Below are 24,804 nucleotides of genomic sequence, written 5' to 3'. Positions count from 1 at the left end.
CAGACAGTAAAAAGATAACCCACAGAAAGGGAGAAAATATTTACCAATCATATATCTAATAAGGGTTCCATAACCAGAATATACAAATAATTCTTAAGACTTAACAACAAAAAAAAAACCTAATTAAAAACGGGCAAAGAACTCTCATAGATATTTTCACAAAAAAGATATACAAATGGCAAGAAGCACATGAAAAGATCCTTAACATCGCTAATCATTAAGGAAATACAAATCAAAACCACAACAAGACACCACTTCACACCCCCTAAGATGGCAATTAAAAACACAGTCCCACACACAAAAGATGGCAAATGTTTGCAAGGATGTGTGGAAACCGGAACCATCATACTTGCTGGTGGAAATGTAAAATGGTGCAGCGCCTTTGGAAAATAGTTTGGTGCTTCCTCAAAAAGTTCAACATATGGAATTATATGGCCCAGCAATTCTGCCGGGTATATACCCAAAATAATTAACAACAGGTTCTCAAACAAATAGTTGTACACAATTGTTCATAGCAACACTATTCACAAGAGCTGAAAGGTAGAAACAACCAAAAAGGCACCTATTTATCGTCCCATTTATATGAGATATTCAATTAGGTAAATCTGTAGAGACAGGAAGTAGATTTGTGTTTGCCAGGTGAAGGGGGAGAGAGGAATGGGGAGGGACTGCTGAGTGGTATAGGGTTTCCTTTTGGGGTGAGGAAAATGTTTTGGTTGCAAAACATTGTGAATGGATTAAATGCCGCTGAATTGGGCACTTTAAAATGGCTAATTTTATGTTATGTGAATTTTACTTCAATTTTTTTAAAAGTTGTACTCTGAGTAACCCAGAGTCAATGGCACACAGGCGTTTTTGCTTTTACTGTGCCACAACCTCAAACCAAGCCCACTCGGAGGCTGGTGCAAAGCGAGTCACCCAGCAGGTTGGGGGGAGGGCGGCTCCCCTGTGGCAGGCCAGGGTCATGGGGATCCTGGAGACGTCCCTCCTTGTGACTCAGGCTGTGCAGCACCCTGTTCCCCCCCATCTTGCTTCCTTGCTCCCCTGCCCCTCACGAGATCTCACCTCCCTGGGTCTCCTCGTTTCGTTCCAAGCTCCAGCTCTTGCTGAGACTCCCTTCCTCTGCCACCCTCCGGGGCCCTCGGGACACCCTCTGTCCACCTGCCTTACCCTCCCAGGGCCTGCACAGCCACCCGGCCTTCTCTACCCTAATGCCCCCACCTCAGAAAACCACACAGCCTGTGGGTTGGGGCCTCTACACATATGTGCGTTAGGAGTTTACCTGGCTGGGCTTTCAGGCAGCCTCCTCTCACATCCTCCAAGTGATCCTTACAAACCTTCCATTTTCCCCTAAACTCCCCTCCCAAATCAGCTTCTTCAGTCTCAAGATGCCTTTGCCTTCTTCTCCCACTCAGGAAATGGGGGCTGTCCCAGGGGGCTTCTTCCACTTCCTGTGCCCATCTTCTTCCTCTCCAAAGGGTTCCCAGCCCCTCTGGAGCCTCCCTGCATCCATTCTTTCTGCCCCTTCCCCATCTCCACCCTTTGCCTTGCTTTGATTCCTTCCCTCAATCTAAACACAAGTTCAAGTCTCTTGCAGTGTAGAAATAAATTAAATTAATAAACAAGAGAAAAACAAAAAAATTACGTTCTCCTGCATAACTACAAAATGCCATTAGCTTGCCTGACAGAATCAACAGTCATTCCCTGATCTTATTTTAATATGTCGTCTAAATCCAGATTTCCCTAATTTTCCCCCGTTGTCTGCATTGCTATCCTTTTTCAAATCAGAACTTAGTAAAGACTATTTATTTGTTTTCTACATCCCTTAACTCTCTTAGCAGCTTCGCAACCTCTCTCTGCCCCTCTTTTATTCATGACATTGACTTTTTGAAGAGGGCAGGTCAGTTGCTTTGTAGAATGCCCTCCATTCTGGATTTGTCTGGTTCTTTGCTGCGGTGTCACTTATCTGACTCTCCTGTCTCTTGTATTTCCTGCAAACTGAAATTAGATCTGGAAATTTGATTGGATGCAGGTAACTACTTTCGGCTATAATACTTCATGGGGGTTTTGGGTTGCTATACCGGGTATCACAGCAGGAGGCACAAACGTCTGTGTCCCACCTTTACAGATGCCAAGTGTGATCCCGGCCTAGGGTGTGGCCAGCCACCCCTCTCCATTGTAAAATTACATTTTTATCTTTGCAGTTAGAATCTGTGGAAACCATGAAAATAACCCACTCCCCACCCACCTTGCCCCTCATGTTTTTATCTTTTGGTGGCATTTCTCCCTGGGATCGTGCCCATTTCTCCCTGGGATCACGCCCATTTCTCCCTGGGATCCCACCCTTGTTCACACTCCCTTCACTTCCTCAGGCCTGTCACTCCACCTCTTCCCACCGGATGTGCCCTGCTTAGTTTCTGTGGTAGGCTGAATGATGCCCCCATCCCACGGTTGCCTATGTCCTAATCCCTGGAACCTGTGAATGCCACCTTATATGACAAAAGGGACTTTGCAGATGTGATCAAGTTAAGAATCTCGAGCTGGGGGAGATTATCCTGGATAATCCAGGTGGGCCTGATATAATCTCAAGGGTCATTATAAGAGGGACGCAGGAGGATCAGAGTCGGACAGAAGGGGACGTGATGATGGAAGCAGAGGGACAGAGACAAAGAGATCTGAAGATGCCCTGCTGCTGGCTTTGAAGATAGAGAAGGGGGCACAAGCCAAAGGATGGAGGTGGCTTCTGGAAGCTGGAAAGCCTGAGGAAATGAATGTTCCCCAGAACCCCCAGAAGGAATGCAGCCATGCAGAACTATTGCAGACTTCTGAGCTCCAGAACTCAGATAATAAGCGTGTGCTGTTTTAAGCCACTAAATTGTGGTAACTTGTTACAGCAGCCACAGGAAGCCAAGACAGTGTCCTTCAAATAATTCTCTTTTTCCTCATCCCCCTGAGTGTCTGTGGTCTCCTAGGCTCTGTGCTCTACCCTCTTCTCACTGGATATGCTGCCCCTGGACAATTTCATCAACTCTTGTGGTTTTAACTGTCACCTGTCAACTAGATATGCCCCAATTTTCAGCACTTTGGTTCAAAAATCAGCACTGCTAGAGACCAAGGCCAGTGGAACGGCCCAAGGCATGGGGCTTAGCCCCAGGTAGGGACAGGCTCTGAGAGCAGAGGCAGCCAGCTGGTGTTCCCCGAGGTCTGTGCTTCCTGAGTGCAGTCCTTGGAGTCCAGCAGATGGGGCTGCCCAGGGCCAGCAGGGATGGTGTCCTGGGGCCAGCAAGGACTAGACTTTCCCAGGAGTCCTTAAAACCACAGCCAGTTTTGCAAAGAGTCTTGAAGGAGGGACTGTGTAATGTGGGTGGACAGGAGAGTATGTCATAGATCTGGGGAATTACTATGCCTTGGCTGGTAGTCAGGAGGTTGGCAGGACATGATCAAGTTAAGATGGGATGGACTGTGCCTCTGGCTACAGTGAAAACTGCTCTAGGGAATTGCTATAAACAAGGACAGTGGGGAGAAAGGGACAGGCAACGGTAAACTCAAAACCATGTGGTTGGCAAGATCTGCTTTCCAGCTAGGACTTGTCTTAAATTTGGGCAATGTTCTTTGGTGCTGATTTTTCTACCCAGATTAAGTCTAGTGAAGCAAAGAAGCAGTTCTCCTTTCTCTTTGTAGGTAAATGCAGCAAAAAGGCCTTCAGTCCTTGAACTGTGAGAAAGTTGTGTTTTATGTATGCCCAGTATTTTTAACTATAGTTCTGTCACTGACAGCAGGAAGTTGGTTGGTTCAGAAGGCACACCTATAGAAGAGGGAATGGCTATCTTCTGTTTGGAGAGACTTGGCCTGTGATAAGACCGGGAGAGAGCTGTTCCTGCAAGGCCAATCTTTGGAGCTTTTACTCTCTATTGACCCTTAGTAACCCTCAGTTTTCACACCATTTTGCCTCCTAGCTGCCTATACTACAGGGTGGGTGATCACTCCAGCAAGCTTGCTGCCCTTTGTTGTATATAAAAAGCTGAAACTTTGATCTTGAAAGGGTGGCCCTAGCAGTGCCCCCGGCCTTTGAAATGTCACATGTTCGAAATCTTCAGTTTGTTGCTATGGCGACTTTCCTCATCATTGCTATATCTTAAAAACAAACAAAAAAAAAACCAAATAACCAACCAAACAAACAAAAAACCATGATCTTTCATGATCTCATGCATTAGAACTCGCATTTTAATAAAAGTCATCTGTAAAGTCTGAGTTCTCAGTTGTAGGGGTGAAACAGATAGGAGTTCCTGCTGTATTATGGATTTAAAGAAATAGTGACCAGGCCGGGCGCGGGGGCTCACGCCTGTAATCCCAGCACTTTGGGAGGCCGAGGCAGGCGGATCACAAGGTCAGGAGATCGAGACCATCCTGGCTAACACGGTGAAACCCCGTCTCTACTAAAAATACAAAAAATTAGCCGGGCGTGGTGGCGGGCGCCTGTAGTGCCAGCTACTCGGGAGGCTGAGTCAGGAGAATGGCGTGAACCTGGGAGGCGGAGCTTGCAGCAAGCCGAGATCGCGCCACTGCACTCCAGCCTGGACGACAGAGTGAGACTCTGTCTCAAAAAAAAAAAAAAAAGAAAAGAAAAAAAAAGAAATAGTGACCAGTCACACAGGTAAATGGGCCCAGTGGAAATTCATGGAGTATGGATGACAGGCCAAAAATGCCCTGGGGGAGAAAATGAGGAGGCAGTGCCTAACTGTGACAGGCGAGGCAGGTAGAGCGCTGGTCATACCAAGCCTACAAGGCAGGTGCTTGGGTTACCCCTATTTGAAAGACAGGGAAACTGAGGCACAAGGAGCTTTAAGTAAGCTGGGACAAGTAAGCTTGTCCCAGATCACCCTACTAATAATTAGGATTCAAATATGTGGTCTGGCTCCAAACCCCTTCTTGTAATCATAGCACTACACTGCCTCTTTAAGAGGGAAAAGGCCTTACTCGCTCTAAAACCCGAGGGTCCCAACCTCATCTCAGCCAGACATTGGCACATTCCGAGGTGGACTTACGCAGTAGGTGTGGTCCTTTGACCAGGGCCCCCGGGAAAAACCCCATCAGACCCTCTGAATCACTGTCACCAAAATTTCCAGCTTGGCCCCCTCATGTCAACCCCTGGAAGATTCAGGAACCACATAGGGTGGGCTCTCTAGGAGCTGCCCCAACAGGGACCCACGGACAGCGCTCCCTGGCCAGGTGACCTAGCTGGGCTGCTGCGACTGCACTTTCATACTTCCAGCCTCAGGGAAGGGAAGCGTCTCCCCACAAGCTATCAAACCAAGGGATCCTAAGGAGGCTCGAGATCCTGGTACCAAAAAGTTGCTTATTTTATTTGATAGCCCTGTTGCACACACCGCTTCTCCACGGGAGATCGGGGACTGGCATTAAGTGCAGTCTTACTAGAATATCTAACAGAGCAAGAGTCCTGGCAGCCAAAGGGAATGGAATGGTCAACAGCCCGAGCCTCAAGTCTGCAACCTCCTAGGCAGTCCTGGGCCCCAGAGGGCAAACAGTGTGCTCCAGAGATGGAGCCATGCTACCGTTGGTTCAAGCCCAAACCACCCCAGTTCTCCCCTTCAGAGGAAGTGGCTGTCCATCCATCCAGCCTTGACGGACCTCCCTGACCAAGAACATGCTTCCCTAGCTTTTCCCAAGGTTCTGCGAGAGCTTTCTTCCCCTGACCCTGCCTCAGAACATTTCTATAGCTGTGGGACCAGTTTACCCTGGGCCAAGTACATGCGACCTGTAGATCCCCTGCCCCAGAGTAGGGGGAGCGGGCACTTAAGGATGCAGATACCTGGCCGGGCGCAGTGGCTCGCGCCCGTAATCCCAGCACTTTGGGAAGCCAAGCTGGGTGGATCACTTGAGCCCAGGAATTCAAGACCAGCCTGGACAACACTGAAACCCCATCTGTACAAAATAAAAAATTAGCCGGACGTTGTGGCACATACCTGTAGTTCCAGCTACTCGGGAGGCAGAGGTGGGAGAATCGCCTGAGTCCAGGAAGTCAAGGCTGCAGTGAGCTGTGATCACGCCTCTGCACTCCAGCCTGGGTGACAGGAGTGAGATACTGTCTCAAAAAAAAGAAAAGAAAAGAAAATGCAGATACCTAAGCCCAACCCCTAGAGAGTCTGTTCAGTAGGATGGCAGTAGGCTGGAGTGGCTCAGAAATCTGTATTTTAAACAAGCTCCCTAGGTAGTTCTGATACACATTAAAATGTAAAGAGCTAAGATCATGCGACCCAGTGTGAGAATTCCCAAGCCTGAGGCTCAGCTCCACCTGTCGCAAGCGGGTTGAGCTGAAATAATTCACTTGCTCCCTTTAAGCCTCAGTTTTTTCATCTCTCTAACGGGAGCAACACAAGTTCTGCTAAACTCACTAGTTTGCTGAAAATCGTATCAGATAATGGATGTTGTGATCAGCTGGAAAATGATGCGTCAGTAGGTGTCTCCATCTTAATCCCTGGAACCTCTGCACGTTACCTTATATGGAAACAGGGTCTTGGCGGCTGTGATTAAATTAAGGACTAACTTAATTTGAGATTGGGAGATTATCTTGGATTTTCCAGGTGGGTCTAAATGCAATCACAAGCATTTTATTAGAGATAAGCAGAGGGAGATTTGACACACAGAGGAGAAGATGATGTCAAGACTGAGGCAGAGACAACACAGAGACAGCTAACACTGACGTGTTAAGCAGTGAGTGCCACAGAAATATTTACTGCTGTTATTACTTAGACTGTAGGTGTTAACTGGGCCTGGCCTCGCCATTCCTGATGAAAACTCCTATGTCTATGAATAGCCTCTTCTAGAACTTGGGCTTTGTGATGTCTTTCGGATATTTTGAAGGCTTCCAACAGAACAAGGCATGCATTAAACGAAAGCAAATAAGCTTTACTACAACCATATCTGAAATGTGTTTTTCTGGTCAAGTGGGATGGGAAAGAACAGTGAGTGGAGTCCCAGGCATGTTAAGAATGGCGTGCTGTTTTTTAAGTGGTGAGTGGAATGTATTTGTACATTGCCCCAGCAAACACTGCTGTTCAATGATTGTGTGGTGCTGAATCCTGTAGGGTCATAAAAAGTCTAAGCCTCTCAGAATAAGAACCTTACTAATAATATGCCTTGAGTTCACACAGTTCCTGTTACTCCAGGAGCTCAGGGAGCTTTTCTGAATCTTCTCGACTTTATTCATGTTCCTAGGAGGTGATAAATACATTTTAAAGAAAAGGAAACAGGCCAGGTGCGGTGGCTCATGCCTGTAACCCCAGCACTTTGGGAGGCCAAGGCAGGCAGATTGCTTGAGACCAGGAGTTTGAGACCAGCCTGGTCAACATGGCAAAACCCCGTCTCTACTAAAAATACAAAAATTATCCAGGTGTGGTGGTGGGCACCTGTAATCCTAGCTTTTTGGGAGGCTGAGGCATGAGAATTGCTTGAACCCAGGAGGCAGAGGTTGCAGCAAACCAAGATGGCGCCACTGCACTCCAGCTTGGGCAGCAGGGCGAGACTGTCTCAAAAAAAAAATTTTTTTTTTTTTTGAAGATTCAAAACTAATATGTCAGGGAAGAGGAGTACAGAAGAACACACATCCAGGGACTCATGGAGCCTCAGAAGGAGAGAGCAAGGGAGTTTTCCAGTGAGGTTAGCAGCTGTGGCTGACCCGCTTGGGACAGATTCACGAGAAACTGCTGACCTGGTCTGGAATGAGACCTTCTGTGGTTTTAGGAAAGGGATTCCCACTTATGTTTTCTACCTCGCACCACCTCAGGGGTAGCTGCAGAACTCTCATTTTTAAAAATTTGATTTTAATGTCAATTCTGACCTTACAGCCAGGGATAATGATTGAAATATTTAACAGCATAGACAGCAGGGATAATGAGGACAGACGCTGGCCGTGAGCAGCTGCACTGGCTGTGTGGCCTGACTGGCCTCAGTCCTATGCCGCCACGGCTCGCTGAGGAAGAGGAAAGTCAAAGTTGAACGTGGAGGGGTCTTGGTGTCCCCGTTCCACCAGGATCAGGAATGGGTTCCGAGGGGCATGGGTGTAGGGAGGCGAGAGGAAGAGAGTAGGCGGGACTGCCCGTCAGCCCCTGCCTGCGGCTCCCAGGCGTGGCTTCCCAGGTGTGGGCCTCAGACTGGCCCACTGAGATTCCCCAGCCTCTTCCAGGACAGACTCAGCATGTCTGGGAGGGGTAGGGGACAGAAACCAGTGTGGTCAGCAGCGCCCTGTGACTCTGCTGTCTGGAAGTGTTTGAAAAGCCAAGTCCTCCCACCTCCAGCCCCACCCTACCTGTCCCCCACCCTCTTTTTTTTTTTTTTGAAACGGAGTTTTTTGCTCTTATTACCCAGGCTGGAGTGCAATGGTGCAATCTCGGCTCACTGCAACCTCCACTTCCCAGGTTCAAGCGATTCTCTTGCCTCAGCCTTCCCAAGTAGCTGGGATTATAGGCATGCGCCACCAAGCCCTGCTAATTTTGTATTTTTAGTGGAGATGGGGTTTCTCCATGTGGGCAGGCTGGTCTCGAACTCCTGACCTCAGGTGATCTGCCCACCTTGGCCTCCCCAAGTGCTGGGATTACAGGCATGAGCCACCGCGCCCGGCTCCTCTTAATAAAATAATACTAAGGTGCCTGTTGCCCACTTTCTCATCCACCTCTTGTTCTTCCCTAACAATATCATCTCCCACTCCCCAGCAGCAATGCTCCTGGATCATCTAGCCTGAGGCTAGAGGAAGCAGAAGGCAGGAATAAAAACTGGAGAAAGTTTGTACCCTTTGACCAACGTCTCCCTATTTCCACTCCCCCCAGCCCCTGGCAATCACCCTTCTACTCTGCTTCTGCGAGCTTGACATTTTATTTTATTTTATATTTAATTTTAACTTAATTTTATTTTGAGACTGAGTCTCACTCTATCGCCCAGGCTGGAGTGCAGTGGTGTGATCTTGGCTTACTACGACCTCTGCCTCCTGAGTTTAAGCAATTCTCCTGCCTCAGCCTCCCGAGTAGCTGGGATTACAGGCGCGTACCACCATGCCTGGCAAATTTTTTGTATTTTTAGTAGAGACGGGGTTTCACCCTGTTGTCCGGGCTGGTCTCGAACTCCTGACCTCAAGTGATCTGCCTGCCTCCGCCTCCAAAAGTGCTGGGATTACAGGCGTGAGTCACTGCGCCTGGCTGAGCTTAACTATTTTAGATTGCATATATGAGTGAGATCAGGCAGTGTTTGTCTTTCTGCATCTGATTTGTTTTACTGAGCATAATGTCTTCCAGGTTCATCCATGTTGTTGCAGCTGTCAGGATTCCCTTCTTCTTTAAGGCTGAATAATATTCCACTGTGTGTGTGTGTATACACAGATATGCCACATTTTCTAGATCCATTTATTTGTCAGACATTTAGGTTATTTCCACATCTTAGCTATCTTAAATGTAATTACCACAGAAAGGAAGGAGGGAAGAGGAAAGACAGTGGCAACTATGTGAGGTGTTACATTAACTGGCTTAACCATGGTAACTATTTCACAGCGTATGTCAAAAACAGCAAGTTGGAGGCCAAGGTGGGAGGATTGCTTGATCCCAGGAGTTTGAGACCAGCCTGGACAACACAATGAGACCCTGTCTCTACAAAAAAAAAAAAAAAAAAAAAAGGCAGGGCGTGGTGGTTCACGCCTGTAATCCCAGCAATTTGGGAGGCCAAGGCGGGCGGATCATGACGTCAGGAGATGGAGACCATCCTGGCTAACATGGTGAAACCCCGTCTCAACTAAAAATACAAAATCAGCCAGGCATCGTGGCTGTAGTCCCAGCTACTAGGGAGGCTGAGGTGGGAGAATCAGACTCCCAAACCAGTGAACATTAATTTTGGCCATTCATTCTCCTGATGTACATTTGAGTCTACACAGTCACTACATGCTGGGGACAAAGTCTGTGTTTGTTTCTTTCCCTTTATTATTGGCCTCTTTTTTTCATCATTTCTTTTATTAAAATTCATGCAGTCTTACACACACAGGGAGTCTTAATCTGCCTCATAATATTCGAAGTAGACATAGTATACATTTTTGAAACTTTAAAAGAACCTCAGTGACAACCGGGCTGCTTGTTTTGCACATGGGAAAACCAAAACATAAAAAGAAGTTAAATGTCTCATTCAAAGTCCACACCTCCTAATGCAGAGCTAGATCTGCATTTAGAACCTGCTAGAGCTGTGTGTCTCCTTTGAGTGGACAGACACCCTGACCGGACCAGCCTTTGGCTGTGAGGAGTGCAGCCGGGGAACATGCTGCCGGTGGCTAAGGGCAGTGATGCACCCAAACTTAACTTCAGCCAAACGTGGCTTCAGCACCTCAAGTCTGTTCCAGCCTTGGGGGCTTATGAAGGCCAGGCAGCTGAAGGCCGACTTCAGCCTTCTTTCTGGAACTCTCCTGAACTTGTACGTAATCGATGATCTTGTGATCACGTGGATTACCACTGTGCCTCTTCTGCGTCACATCAGTCATGCCAGCAATGCCACTTGGATTTATTGCTAACATCGGAATATTCACTCCCAAATATATGAATCCATTTTAGATGTAGCTTGGAAGGAAAGATCTCCTTATTTGCTTGTATGTTGGGATTCTCTCAGTCAACAGAAAATAGCTGTTGTATTTATTATTGTAAGAATAAAACACTACAATAATTAATGATGTTTGTGGAAGCTGCTAATTTTCATCCAGAAAAAGTTATTAACAACTTTTAAGTTGTTAAATACAGACACAAATTGACAATACTAAATATTATGAGAGTCCACTAACTAGATACTTTTGGGAAGAATACTATATCCTTTTTGACCCAACACATGTTTATAAAAATTAAATAATAATAGAGGGCTGAATAATGGAGAATATATTTTATTGTGAATCTAACCTTTTTAGTTGTTTGGGGGTACTAGATTAATAACAGTAAACCAAATAACCTATAAAGGCTGGGCACGGCGGCCGATGCCTATAATCCCAGCACTTTGGGAGGCCGAGGTGGGTGGATCACCTGAGGTCAGGAGTTCAAGACCAGCCTGACCAACATGGTGAAACGCTGTCTCTACAAAAAAAAAATTAGCTGGGCATGATGGCAGGTGCCTGTAATCCTAGCTAGTCAGGAGGCTGAGTCGGGAGAATCGCTTGAACCCGAGAGGAGGAAGTTGCAGTGAGCCGAGATCATGTCATTGCATGCCAGCCTGGGCAACAGAGTGAGACTTCATCTCAAAAAAAAACCCTGGCTGGGCGCAGTGGCTCATGCCTGTAATCCCAGCACTTTGGGAGGCTGAGGCGGGCGGATCACAAGGTCAAGAGATCGAGACCATCCTGGCCAACATGGTGAAACCCCGTCTCTACTAAAAATACAAAAATTAGCTGGGCATGGTGGCGCGCATCTGTAGTCCCAGCTACCCAGGAGGCTGAGGCAAGAGAATCGCTTGAACCCGGGAGGTGGAGGTTGTAGTGAGCTGAGATCATGCCACTGCATTCCAGCCTGGCGACAGAGCAAGACTCCGTCTCAAAAACAACAACAACAACAACAACAGCAACAAAAACCCTGTAAGAATCATATTAAATATTTAGTAATTTAACTTCATTTAGTTCATGGCTGTTGCTTCTCTGCAGGACTCAGTTGAAATTAAGTCTCTATTTAGAATTGCAAATGTGCAGCACCCTGGTGCAGGAGGAATCTAGCTGCCCAGGATGCCGATCAAGACCTACTGAACTGAAATGGCAAACTTTAAAAATGGACTCCAATTTTTGTTGTTATCATTGTTTTTGTTTGTTTTTGTTTTTGTTTGAGATGGAGTCTCGCTCTATCGCCCAGGCTGGAGTGCAGTGGTATGATCTCGGCTCACTACAACCTCCACCTCCCGGGTTCAAGCAATTCTCTTGCCTCAGCCTCCCAAAGTAGCTGGGATTACAGGTGCCTGCCACCAAGCCTGGCTAATTTTGCATTTCTAGTAGAGACAGGGTTTCACCATGTTGGCCAGGCTGGTCTCGAACTCCTGACCTCAAATGATCCACCTGCCTCGGCCTCCCAAAGTGCTGGGATTACAGGCATGAGCCACTGTACCTGGCCAAACTCCAGTTTCTAACGATAAAGTGTAATTACATTTTAAAGTCAAATTTCAGATTTGTTCTTGTGTCCTCGAATTCATTGAGGGTGGTGCTCCTGCTTCGTCGCTGGCTTTCACTCAGGTTCCGTATTATTCCTAACAGCCTCCCCGCCCCCGTGTGTTTGCGCAGCTCTGGATGGAGGGATGAGGGCAGGTGCTTCTGTGAGCCCCTTCATGTTCCCTTCTCTTCTGTCCTCTGCTCCTGCAGCAGGGGAGGCCTGAGAAGGGCCATGGTTTCCAATCTTATTGTGCAACAGGAGAGGCGAGCGGGATTGGGAACTCATCTCCCCAGTGTGCTCTGCAAGGCCGGCCAAGCTGGCTCCAGGATGCGTGGTTCCCATGGCTTGACCATGGCAGGGGGTCTGGGGATGCCCAGCAGTGAGAAGCATGGTGGGTCACCTCTCTCGTGTGTTTCTCTCCTTCCTCCCTGATAGTTTGTGAAGTTTGCCAACATCGAGGAGGACACCCCATCCTATCACCGGAGCTATGACTTCTTTGTGTCCCGATTCAGTGAAATGTGCCACTCGAGCCACGATGACTTAGAAATCAAGACCAAGTGAGTAGGGGAAGGCAAGGGTGGTTGGTTCAGCTTACAGCAGAAGCAACGGTGGGTCCTGTAGATAACTTCCAACCTGCCATTGCGTGTCTGCTTTTGTTAGTATCTGTGTCTGCTCTGATGTTGCCGGGCAGGTGGGCCAGCACCCAGCTCCCTACATGTGGTTTCTGTTTTTTTTTTTTTCTTTTTGAGACCGAGTTTCACTCTGTTGCCCAGGCTAGAGTGCAGTGGTGCGATCTTGGCTAACTGCAACCTCCGCCTCCCAGGTTCAAGTGATTCTCATGCCTCAGGCTCCCAAGTAGCTGGGATTACAGACGTGCACCACCACGCCCGGCTAATATTTGTATTTTTAGTAGAGATGGGGTTTTACCATGTTGGCCAGGCTCATCTCAAACTCCTGACCTCAGGTGATCCACCCACATCGGCCTCCCAAAGTGTTAGGATTACAGGCGGGAGCCACTACACCCGGCCCCCACATGTGGTTTCTAAAGGAAAAACTGCTTGGGCTGGACAAAGGGGCTCAATGTAAGATAACAGTCCTTTGAGCCCAATTTGAGAGCCAGTGACAGAACACACATGTGTACACACACACAGCCCTCCATACACTCTTTTGTTCAGAATTATATGCATTTATACTCCAGAAACACACCCACTCACCATTAACCATCAAAATCTACACCTACCAATAAAAAGCCAAAGTTCACACTTTGGCTGATCCCAGCTGCATTCTCCACTCCATCTCCTTGGCCCTCCTGCTTGCTCGTTCCCCTCCAGCACACCACAGACACTGCCTCAGGGCCTTTGCACAGTCTGTGCTTGTGCTGGGAATGCTTCCTCCAGGGATCTGCATGGCTCACTGCATCTCCTCTGTCAAACCTTTGCTCAAATGTCCCCTTGTCAGTGAAGCTGCCCTGCACACCCCCACATGCCCACTCCTCCCTCACTCTGCCGGGGTTTCTTTCCCCTTTTAACATGTTTCATACATTACTCTCCGTGTTTCTTGTTCACCACCTGTCTCTTCCCACTGGGATGTAAGCTCTGTGAGGGCAGGGTCCGTCGTTTTACTCACGGATGCATCCCAAGCACTAACACTGCCTGGAGAGCAGTGGCACTTGATAAATTCTTGTTGAGTGAATAACAGAATGAATGAACACTCTCAGACAAGCATCTTGCCTTACGGGATACGCTTTTACATACACATACTCCAATTTATAAAAACACTTAGCTCACAGAAGCATACTTGGACATAGAAGCAAAATCTCTCAAATAAAATCACAGAGAAATTGACCAGGTGCAGTGGCTCATGTCTGTAATCTCAGTACTTTGGGAGGCTGAGGCAGGAGGATCACTTGAACCCAGGAGTTTGAGGCCAGCCTGGGCAACATAATAAGACCCCACCTCTACAAAAAATAAAATTAGCTGGGCATGACTGCACGTGCCTGTATTCTCAGCTACTTAGGAGGCAGAGGTGGGAGGATCACTTGAGCCTGGGAGGTCGAGGCTGCAGTGAGCCATGATCGCACCCCTGCACTCCAGCCTGGGTGACGGAGTGAGACCCTGTCTCAAAAAAAAAAAAAAAAAAAAAAAAAACAATCACAAAGAAATTAAAATGAATATATGCTTCCAAGGCAGTAGACCGACTCCTGGGCAGGGCCTGGTGCAACTGTGTGGCATTGTCTGGGTTCCCCCAGTCCCCGAGGCTCTCATAAGCCAGGTGTGGACTCTGCAGCTGCCCTGCCTGAGTGCCTCTGGTGAGGCCAGAGTGGGGTATGGGAGGAAGGAGCCCCTCATCCTCTCCCAGAATTAGCTTCCTGAGTCACCACCATTGCAAAATGGCTATGAAGAGCCAGAGGGGCTGGAGCTGTGGGGGCACGTCCAGAAACAGGTGTTAGGGGAGGTATAGGACCATGGCCACATATGTCTGTAACACATGCTGCCCACGCAGGCCCTGCCAAGCTGTCCCAGGGTGGTGGGGGAGTGGATGGGCCACTCATGCCACTGCACACACACACGTGCACACACGCACACATGCACACAGACACATGTGCACATACACATGATCTGTAGTGTGTGATGTGGTCAGCACTGTGTTCCAGCAGGATCAGGAGTTTCCTGAACATCAGGAGGAAGGCTGCTGAGGTTGGCTCCCAGCCACCAGCAGTGCCATTACACCCACAGGCTGGCGCTGGTCACCCATGACAGGAAGGCCTGCGGGTGAGAGAGGGTGGAGGAGGGATCTTCTGGTGTCAATTTTCTTCCTTCCTCCTCTTCTTGCCTTTCTCTTCCGTCCCCTCCCTGCACCCCTTTTTCCCTGAGATCTCTCCTGTTGTTCATTCTCAGCCTTTTTAGACTCAGCTGACCCGGTGGCAGCTGTGCTGGGCTGTCCACACACACAGCATCATTTTGGTCTAGGAACCCAGAGGCTGCCTCTGAATGCCATTGACTGCCCTTTCCAGTAACACCGTTGGGTCCAGCAGTGGGCCTGTGCATGCAAGTGTGTGTGTGTGTGTGTGTGTGTGTGTGTGTGATTCCTCAGGGCCAGTGGATCAGTATTATCTGATCTTTCCTTGGATTCAGAGACTTCATGGGGCCCTTGGTCATGGGTAGATCTCCACTGTGCCCATTAAGAGGAGCAGTAGGGACGGGCGCAGTGGCTCACGCCTGTAATCCCAGCACTTTGGGAGGCCGAGCGGGGCGGATCACAAGGTCAGGAGATCGAGATGGAGACCATCCTGGCTAACACGGTGAAACCCCTATTTAGTCTCTACTAAAAATACAAAAAAAATTAGCCAGGCGTGGTGGCGGGCACCTGTAATCCCAGCTACTCGGGAGGCTGAGGCAGGAGAATTGTGTAAACCCGGAGGCAGAGCTTGCAGTGAGCCGAGATAGTGCCACTGCACTCCAGCCTGGGCAACACAGCGAGACTCTGTCTCAAAAAAAAAAAAAAAAAAAAAGGAGCAGTAAGGGCCAGGTGTGGTGGCTAATGCCTATATGGCCAGCACTTTGGGAGGCTGAGGCAGGCAGATTACTTGAGGCCAGGAGTTCAAGACCAGCCTGGTCAACATGGTGAAACCCCGTCTCTATTGAAAACACAAAAAATTAGCCAGGCATGGTAGCGCACAACTGTAGTCCCAGCTACTCAGGTGGCTGAGGTACAAGAATCACTTGAACCTGGGAGGTGGAAGTTGCAGTGAGCTAAGATTGTGCCACTGCACTCCAGCCGGGGCAACGGAGTGAGACTCCGTGTCGAAAAATAAATAAATAAATGAATAGGAAGAGTAAGAAGCTTCCTCCCCCTCCAGGCCTGATCTTTCTGAACTTCTTTTGAAAGGCACGGTCAGCTCTGGGTGTCACAGAATGAATCACGTGCATTTGTGGAAGGGATTCTGGGGAGACTGAAGGTGAAGGAGTGCAAGGTAGTTAGGAAAAGAAGAAAGATTAATTCACATGTACACATAAGGGAGCCCTGGGTAGAAGTTTTTCTGCCAACCAGGCATTGTTTCCTGCCAGCCAGGCCCACTTGGACGGGACAAACGAGTCCAGCATGCTGGGGATGTGTGTCACTTGTCCCTTGGTTAGGGAGTGCCTTTTAAAACTGGAACTAAGAAGAGTCAGCAGGACAGTATTCCTGATCGTTCATTCCCAAGTCTGGACAGCTGCCAGCTCAGGGTCTTGAATGTGGTCAGGGTCAGGTCAGCGTGGCCAGGTGCTTCCAGGGAATCCTTGCCCATTGCCAGTGGCCCTAAAAGTTTCTGGGCCAGGGTATCCTGTTTCTCCTAGGCTCCTGCCACCTCCAGCCACAGTTCCTTGGTAAGGCCCAGGGTAGCACCCTGGCAACCCCAGTTAAAACCAAAGTTAAGGCCAGGCACGGTGGCTCACGCCTGTAATCCCAGCACTTTGGGAGGCCAAGGCGGGCGGATCACAAGGTCAGGAGATCGAGACCATCCTGGCTAACACGGCGAAACCCCATCTCTACTAAAAATACAAAAAAATAGCCAGGCGTGGTGGCGGGTGCCTGTAGTCCCAGCTACTGGGGAGGCTGAGGCAGGAGAATGGCGTGAACCCGGGAGGCGGAGGTTGCCGTGAGCCGAGATCGTGCCACTGCACTCCAGCCTGGGTGACAGAGCGAGACTCCGTCTCAAAAAAAAACGAAGTTAAAAATGCAACTGGCAACTCAACCTTGAGAAAAACTGCTCATCTCCAATAATCACAAAAGGATGTGAATTGAAATAGCTACAAAATGTGAGGATTTTTTGGAGTCATAAAATTAGAACAGATGTTTAAAATGAGATCCTCAATACTGCCACAGGCACTGTGAGAGTGGCATTCTCCTGCGGCTTGCGCATGGTCAGGGGGTGGGGGCAGTTATTTTGGCAAATTGGGAGCCTTTCATTTCTTTTTTTGAGACAAAGTCTCACTCTTTCATCCAGGCTGGAGTGCAGTGCCATGATCTCACATGATCTCAGCTCACTGCAACCTTTGCCTCCCAGGCTCAATCAGTACTTCCACCCCAGCCTCCTGAGTATCTGTGACTACAGGTGCGCACCACCATACCTGGCTAATTTCTTTCTTTCTTTTTTTTTTTTTTTTGAGACAGGGTCTTACTCTGTCGCCTAGGCAGGAGTGCAGTGGCATGATCTCCGCTTACTGTAACCTCCACCTCCTGGGTTCAAGCAATTCTTTCACCTCAACCTCCCGAGTAGCTGGGATTACAGGTGCCTGCTACCATGCCTGGCTAATTTTTGTATTGTTAGTAGAGACGGGGTTTCACCATGTTGACCAGGCTGGTCTCAAACTCCTGACCTCAGGTGATCCACCCACCTCGGCCTCCCAAAGTGCTGGGATTACAGGCGTGAGTCACCGCGCCCGGCCTAATGTTTTAATTTTTTGTAGAGATGAGATTTTGCCATGTTGCCCAGGCTGGTCTCGAACTCCTGAGCTCAAGCTATATACTGGCCTTGCCTCCCAAAGTGCTGGGGTTACAAGTGTGAGCCACTGTGTCTGGCTGCCTTTTATTTCTTACCTTTTGACTCAGTGATTCCACTCATGGCAATGACTTGAAACATAGTAAAATATTTCATACAATGATGCCCATCATAGCATTATTATAAAAGTGAAACGTTTGGCCAGGCACGGTGGCTCACACCTGTAATCCCAGCATTTTGGGAGGCTGAGGCGGGTGGATCGTGAGGTCAGGAGTTCAAGACCAGCCTGACCAACACAGTGAAACCCTGTCTCTACTAAAAATATAAAAATTAGCTGGGCATAGTGGCACATGCCTGTAATCCCAGCTACTCAGGAGGCCAAGGCAGAAGAATTGCTTGAACCCGGGAGGCAGAGGTTGCAGTAAGCCAAGATCGCACCATTGCACTCCAGCCTGGGCGACAGAGCCAGACTCCACCTCAAAAAAAAAAAAAAAAAAAAAGCAAAACGTTTGGAAACAACTTAAATGACTAATAGTCACTAGTTTAGAAAGGTCTTATGATAGTCTATCAGGCAACCATTCAACATGTTTATGAAGAGTTAATGACATAGGAAAATGCATAGAATGTATGTGAAAAAAGCCAATACAAATAAAATACGCAATAGGTTCTTAATTCTGTTATATATTATGCACAGAAGAAAGGAATTACATCAAAATGCCAATAACAGTTATCTTTGATAACAAAGATAACAGTGGTAGTGGTGGTGGTAGTGGTAAATCTTCTCTTCTCTATACTTTTCTATGATTAGTATGTATTATTTTATAACCAGAAAAAAGGTTTTATAAAAAAGAAAGAAAGAAACTTCGGTCTGAAATAAATGGCTAGTAAAGAGGGCTCCCTGCCACAGAGCTGTGCTGACCGTGGGTTCACATAGCAGGGACTGGGGGTGTACAAAAGGGGCTCCTGCTGTGCTGTTACTCAGTTTCCCCTCTGGTTAAGCCTAGCTCCAAGCCGAAACCCCTTTGTGCCCAGAGAGCCTGCAGCTCTGTGCCTCTCCCGCTGGATCCGCCTCCCCCTCCGGATCCGCCTCCCCCTCCCCCCGCAAGTTGCTCACAGCCTCGGATTCTGCTTCATCAGTTCTTGGCAGCGTTTTGAGCTCTTACATCTTGGGCCCAAGCTAGAACAACCCCAGCTAAGTACTAAAGATGGGGAGCTGGAGCCCAGATGGTACCAGGGCAAGGGCAGCCTGGGAGTCTCCAAGATGATTAAAAAGACATGGCTTCCTGGGCTCATGTCTGCCAGCACCAGGAGGTCTCATGAGAGTAGCAGCTGGTCTCCATTCTGCCTTCTGATGGACAAATGTATCCCTGACTCCTAAGCTGTGCTCCTCTCTTAGCCACCGAAGCTGGACTTCTCAGGGCTAGAGGACTTCCGAGTCCCACTTCACCCTTTTCCTTACAGAATTCGAATGTCAGGCATCAAAGGCCTGCAAGGGGTGGTGAGGAAGACGGTGAATGATGAACTGCAGGCCAATATCTGGGACCCACAGCACATGGATAAGATCGTCCCATCACTGCTTTTCAATCTACAGCATGTAGAGGAGGCAGAGAGGTAAGCAGGCCGGGGTGGGGCAGGACAGTGGATATAATCAACCCTCCAAGGGCTGCTTGGGAACCACATGGTTTGGGTTGGTCAGTAAAACTCAGCTACAAGGCCAGGGACATGGCTTTGTGGCTTGTTCTGCAGTGAGTCCAAAGCTGGCTCCCTAGAAGCCATGGGTCTGACTTTGTGCCAGCCCACAGTGTCCCTTAACATCTGCGTTACCGAAGGAGGACAGTGTTGGTGCTGGGCTCCCTGGTGGGTAAGTCTGTTGGTAATAACACACAGAACCAAGAGTCTGGTTACCTTTGTCTCCCTGGAAGCAGGGCCAAGGAGGCTTTAAGATGCCTTTTGTGGGCTGGGCGCGGTGGCTCACGCCTGTAATCCCAGCACTTTGGGAGGCCGAGGCGGGCAGATCACGAGGTCAGGAGATCGAGACCATCCTGGCTAACACGATGAAACCGCGTCTCTACTAAAAAAAAAAATGCAAAAAAATTAGCTGGGCGTGGTGGCGGGCGCCTGTAGTCCCAGCTACTCGGGAGGCTGAGGCAGGAGAACGGGAGCCCGGGAGGCAGAACTTGCAGTGAGCCGAGATCGCGCCGCTGCACTTACAGCCTGGGCGACAGAGCGAGACTCCGTCTCAAAAAAAAAAAAAAAAGATGCCTTTCATGGCTCCAATCACTGCGGACTTTCCATCTGGACCTTCCTTCCTCTGTTGCTTCCTGATGCTATTTCAGGCCCTGAAAACGTGCATGCTTGACCAGCCCGCAGCCACTCAGTAAGAGCTTGCAGATACTGGGTTTTAATCCTGGATCCCCTAAGCATGGGATTCATTCCTGTCCCTGCACCCTCATTTTTCCCCTCGGTGAAATGGAATGGGGAGAAAGGCCCACGTTGCTGTCCCACCTGGGCTATCTGTGCACTAGGCTAGTTAGGTCGGTTGATCCCAGGCTACTAGAGCTAGACTCGGGTCGACGGGGGCGGGGGCGGGGGCGGGGCGTGGGGTGGGGTGGGGTTCGTATGCCCTCTGGTGGCTGTTTCTGGAATAGCATCTCACTGACAAGCTGCTGTGGTCTCTGGGCTGGGAGTCCTCCGGCTCCTGTTCTGTCCAGATGTGGGCCCACTCCCTGTGACTTGAGTATCATTGACTCTTGCCTGAGCCAACCACTGTGCCTTTCCTTTTCCCTCCCTCTCTTTCCTCTCCTTTCTTCCACTTCTGTTTTGTTTTTTGCCTCCCTTTCCTATCTTCATCTCCCATCTCCTTTTCCTTCTGAAGTCTTAGGTGCATCAAGACACACATGTTCTACACCTCACCTGGCCCATGGGGCTCAGAGCATCCTTCCCACAGTGGCACATCTGGAAATCTTTAAGGATTTCCAGAAAAAGAACTTTATCTTTTCTTCTCCGGTCTTCCCCCACTTCCCCCAGTGGGGGCTTCTTTACCCCCATTTAATTTCTGACAGCTGTGACGCCTCCCCTATTGCCTAGTGCAACCCATGTCAAATCCCTGCTTGTCTTGTGTGGATGAAACACGGAAAGCCGGGATTGTACAGAGCCTGACCCCAGCCTGCATGCCACCCTCTACCCATGTGCCTCTGTCTCCCCAGCCGGTCTCCCTCACCCCTCCAAGCACCCGAGAAGGAGAAAGAGAGCCCCGCGGAGCTGGCTGAGAGGTGTCTTCGGGAGCTGCTGGGCCGGGCTGCCTTTGGCAACATCAAAAACGCCATCAAGCCTGTTCTTATGTGAGTGCCCCCACCCACTGCCTTGGCCCCAGCCTTCAGCCTGGATGTGTTTCAGGTCCCTGGCATCTCCTGGCTGGCTGGGGGGAAGGGGATATTACAGTTGTGGTGCCGCAGCCGAGTCGATCCCTTCCCTGTGCCTGTGTTCCCTGCACTGTGACAGCAAAAGCTGCCACGGGGTGGCCAAGTGCTGCCAGTAGGAAGGCACCCAACGCTAAGCAAAGGTGCCCAGCTTCACCACACACGTCCACAGCTGCAGAGCGCTGTCCTTGGCCTCTCTCCAGCACTGGACTGGGACTACCCCAAGGCCCTTCAGGCTTCACTTCCTCACCCGGAAACTGTGCGAGGGGCTCTGAGGAGGTGTCCCTCTGCCTCCAAGCTAATCTCTTCTCCCTAACACTGCCGGGAGTTTCATAGTTGTTCCCCCACGTTTTCTCCCTCACAGCCATCTGGATAACCATTCTCTTTGGGAACCCAAGGTGTTTGCCATCCGTTGCTTTAAAATCATCATGTACTCAATTCAGGTATGGTGGCTCCCCTGGGCCAGCCGGATCCCAGGACAAAGGCCTCTCTAGAAGCCAGACGGGTGCTAAAATAGAAAGCCAGAAGTCCCCTGTGACTCCTCTGAAGCCCCCAGTTGCCGAAACCAGTGCTGCTTAAGCTAGCTGTGGAGAAGGGCCGGCTGATTTTATTTCCAGTACATCACAGACCAATACTTTTATAAAATACAATTAAAACAATAATTTCTAGAAAAATTAAATAAAAAACTCATGCAAAATGCAAGCCTACAGATCACACCCTTGGCTGCTACAGCATTGACAAATTGTTTACTAAACACTGACTCTCCATCCCATCCTTATCTCAGTGTAAACCAATATCAGACCTATCTTGAATGGGCACCAGCCCAGGGGCCCCACTTTAGGCAGCACTGGACTAAGCCATGTGGCCTCCTGTGGCTCTTGCCGGAAAGACCTGAAGAAATGAAAGGAAGACCCTATTTTAAAATGGTCTTTTGACCAATTTTGAAGTAAAAGGGCCCTGGAAAACTGTCAGCCGAGGCCTCCACTGGGATTTGGCTCTTTGTTGGAGGGAGAAGGGAAGGATCCAGTAAAGGGCACGAGGTGTCAGTGCCAACTGCAGTGCCCGGGGCCTTGGAACGTCCCTTTAGTTTACCCCCGCCTTTGGGTGCCAGGAGAGGGCTGCGCAGCCCAGGGACCCCGTGGGGTTGCTGTCCAGGCCCAGCTCATCTTCCTCCCGCAGCCGCAGCACTCGCACCTGGTCATCCAGCAGCTCCTGGGCCACCTGGACGCCAACAGCCGCAGCGCTGCGACGGTGCGCGCGGGCATCGTGGAAGTCTTGTCGGAAGCCGCGGTCATCGCTGCCACCGGCTCTGTGGGTAAGGGGCATGGCTAGGGCCTGAGGGCCGGGGACCCCGCGGAGGCTGCCGCCTCTTACAGAGAGAGGCAAGGGACAACAGGGAGGGGTCGGAGTCCGTTTTCCTCGGGAGAAGTCCGCCGGGAAGTTGGTAGCGCAGAGGAAGCCCAGGCTGGAAGGGGGCGTGACCCTGCCCTGCCTGCGTGCGGTGCACGGAGGAGGAGGGTGCCAGCCTTGGATCTCGGGTGTCCCGCCCCACCGCTCTCAGGGCCCACAGTACTGGAGATGTTCAACACGCTGCTGAGGCAGCTGCGGCTCAGCATCGACTACGCGCTGACCGGGAGCTACGACGGGGCGGTCAGCCTCGGCACCAAGATCATCAAGGAGCACGAGGAGCGCATGTTCCAGGAGGCCGTCATCAAGACCGTGGGTGCGGCGCGGGGCCGAGGCGCGGAGAGGGGAGGGGAGGGACGGGGCGGGGCCCAGGGGCTCAAGACTGAGGCGCAGGGCGGGGTGGGGCCAAGGGGAGGAAAGAGGGACCCTGGAAAGGGGCGGGGCACCGGGGGCGGCCCGGGGATGGGGGTTGGAGAGGGAGGGACCGCACTGGGGCGAAGGGCATCCAACCGGGCCCCTGAAGGATTGTCCAGCACCCACATGCTATTCACGGACCTCGGAGAGAATGAAGTCGGGAAATGAAAGGACTGGCTGGGCAGGGCCTGAGCGACAGCGCAAGCAGTCAGATGAGTGTCTCAGATCTGAAGTCTCAGGCGAACCTTCTTTAGTCCCAGTCACCATCAGACCTGCCTGATGCTTCCAGGTTAGGGCTTCCAGGAGGGAGAGATGGGGACTAAGAGAAAAGAATGAGGAAGGGGGCCAGCCGCGGAGAAAATGTGTGTGCTCTTGGGAGCGGAGATTAGATAAAGCCTCTTTCACAGCCTGCCTGCCCTAGCCATGTGAGCTTCCCTTCAGCCTGGAGTAGGCAGGTTAGGAATGCAGAACCATTCTTCTCTCTTAGTTCGTGGGAGGAGGATTTACCCTAGGGCAGCCAGTGAAAGAAGCACCCAACGAGAACTCGGGCTCCCCCCGCCCCCCCGCTCCGCCCTGGTCCCAGGGCCCAGCATTCACCATCCCCACCCCCTAGCCAAGGAGTCAAGACCTTAACCACAGCCTCAGGAACAAGTGAAAAAACGGAGCCTGGAAGAGACCTCCAAAACCACCTGATGCCTCCCTTTCCTGGAGAGGCCGAATCACACCCTGGCTATCCTGAATCCCTTTCTCTGGTCCTGGATTGACTCTGGAGAGAGGCAGCCCTCGCTCTCTGCAGCTGAAAGGCTGAACCAGGAGGGGCCCTGGAGCCTGTGCCTCACTGGGCACCCTCTCCGCCACCTCCTGCAGGCTCCTTTGCCAGCACGCTGCCCACCTACCAGCGCTCCGAGGTGATCCTCTTCATCATGAGCAAGGTCCCGCGGCCGTCCCTGCACCAGGCGGTGGACACAGGCAGGACGGGGTGAGCCACCAATCTCCCCCAGCCTGGAGTCCTCCTCTCCCCCGGCTGCATTTTCTGACCCCCTCCTTTATCCCTCTTAATTTTCTTGGCTCTGCCCTCTGCTCTCTTTTTACTCCCAAATCCCTCAGCAGCCTTTAATGGGGCTCTTGGATCCCACAGTTTCTCAGGCTGCCCCACCAATAACCACCTCCCAACGTGGGGGGAGCCAGTCATCCCTTGGTCGGCTTCCTGGGTCCGGAAGTCACTGTCCTGGGTAACCCAACACGATAAGCCTCATGGAGAAACGAATCAGGGGTAGAACTAAGCTGGCAAGTGTGTGACCTCTGCCCTATTACCATCCTGGTGAGTGTTTGTGTCTCTGGTCTACAGGGAGAATAGGAACCGTCTGACCCAGATTATGCTGCTAAAATCCCTCCTGCAGGTGAGCCCCATCTATCCCCATTCCTGCTCTTCCTCTGCAGGAGACAGCTCCTTCCAAGGGACCAAGTGAAGGCCTCCACATACAGTCGTGCATGTTGCATACTGCACAAATACACCCAGTCAGTTGAGTCGGGGCTGAAATCTAGCCTACGTTCCACTCCCTAGCCAGGCTGGGCACCCACAGAGCTGGGTCAGCCACAGCAAATGGGGAACCTGTTTCTAATTTTCACAGAGGTTCCTTATTGGCTACTGATAGCGTTGTCACTCAGACGTGATCTGTCTTGAGATGGAATCTGTTGGTTCCCGCCCTGGTTCCCTCCTGGTACCCCCTCTTTCCCTTTTCCCCTCTGTTTCCCCTGTTTTGCCAGCACATGTTCTTGGCACATGTGCCCACCTCAGTCTCCCAGCCCCCATCCTTCCCATGCTGTGTTTTATTTAACTCTTCTTTACATCTTTGCAGCCATCACTGGAGTCTAGATCCATTGCTCTCAAACACCATTCCGATGACAGTCTTGTGATAAATAT

The 24,804-nt window shown here is 50.2% G+C and overlaps 1 protein-coding gene across 4 annotated transcripts in view; it reads left to right on the top strand.

Annotated features, from left to right (window-relative positions):
* Positions 1 to 24,804, top strand: part of EFR3B (EFR3 homolog B) — a 116,868-nt gene that overhangs the window by 67,167 nt on the left and 24,897 nt on the right. For all 4 annotated transcript variants that reach the window (XM_054677730.2, XM_016948158.4, XM_063789218.1 and 1 more), the window contains exons 5-12: positions 12,594 to 12,715; positions 19,102 to 19,251; positions 20,847 to 20,981; positions 21,424 to 21,502; positions 22,239 to 22,374; positions 22,621 to 22,782; positions 23,748 to 23,859; positions 24,229 to 24,280. In XM_054677730.2, the coding sequence (XP_054533705.1) occupies positions 12,594 to 12,715; positions 19,102 to 19,251; positions 20,847 to 20,981; positions 21,424 to 21,502; positions 22,239 to 22,374; positions 22,621 to 22,782; positions 23,748 to 23,859; positions 24,229 to 24,280 (948 nt within the window). The remainder of the gene's footprint in view (positions 1 to 12,593; positions 12,716 to 19,101; positions 19,252 to 20,846; positions 20,982 to 21,423; positions 21,503 to 22,238; positions 22,375 to 22,620; positions 22,783 to 23,747; positions 23,860 to 24,228; positions 24,281 to 24,804) is intronic.

Source organism: Pan troglodytes, chromosome 12, assembly GCF_028858775.2.
Source record: "Pan troglodytes isolate AG18354 chromosome 12, NHGRI_mPanTro3-v2.0_pri, whole genome shotgun sequence".
Classification (NCBI taxonomy): domain Eukaryota; kingdom Metazoa; phylum Chordata; class Mammalia; order Primates; family Hominidae; genus Pan; species Pan troglodytes.
Note: the sequence above shows the minus strand (reverse complement) of the source record. Positions and strands in the feature narration are given on the sequence as shown.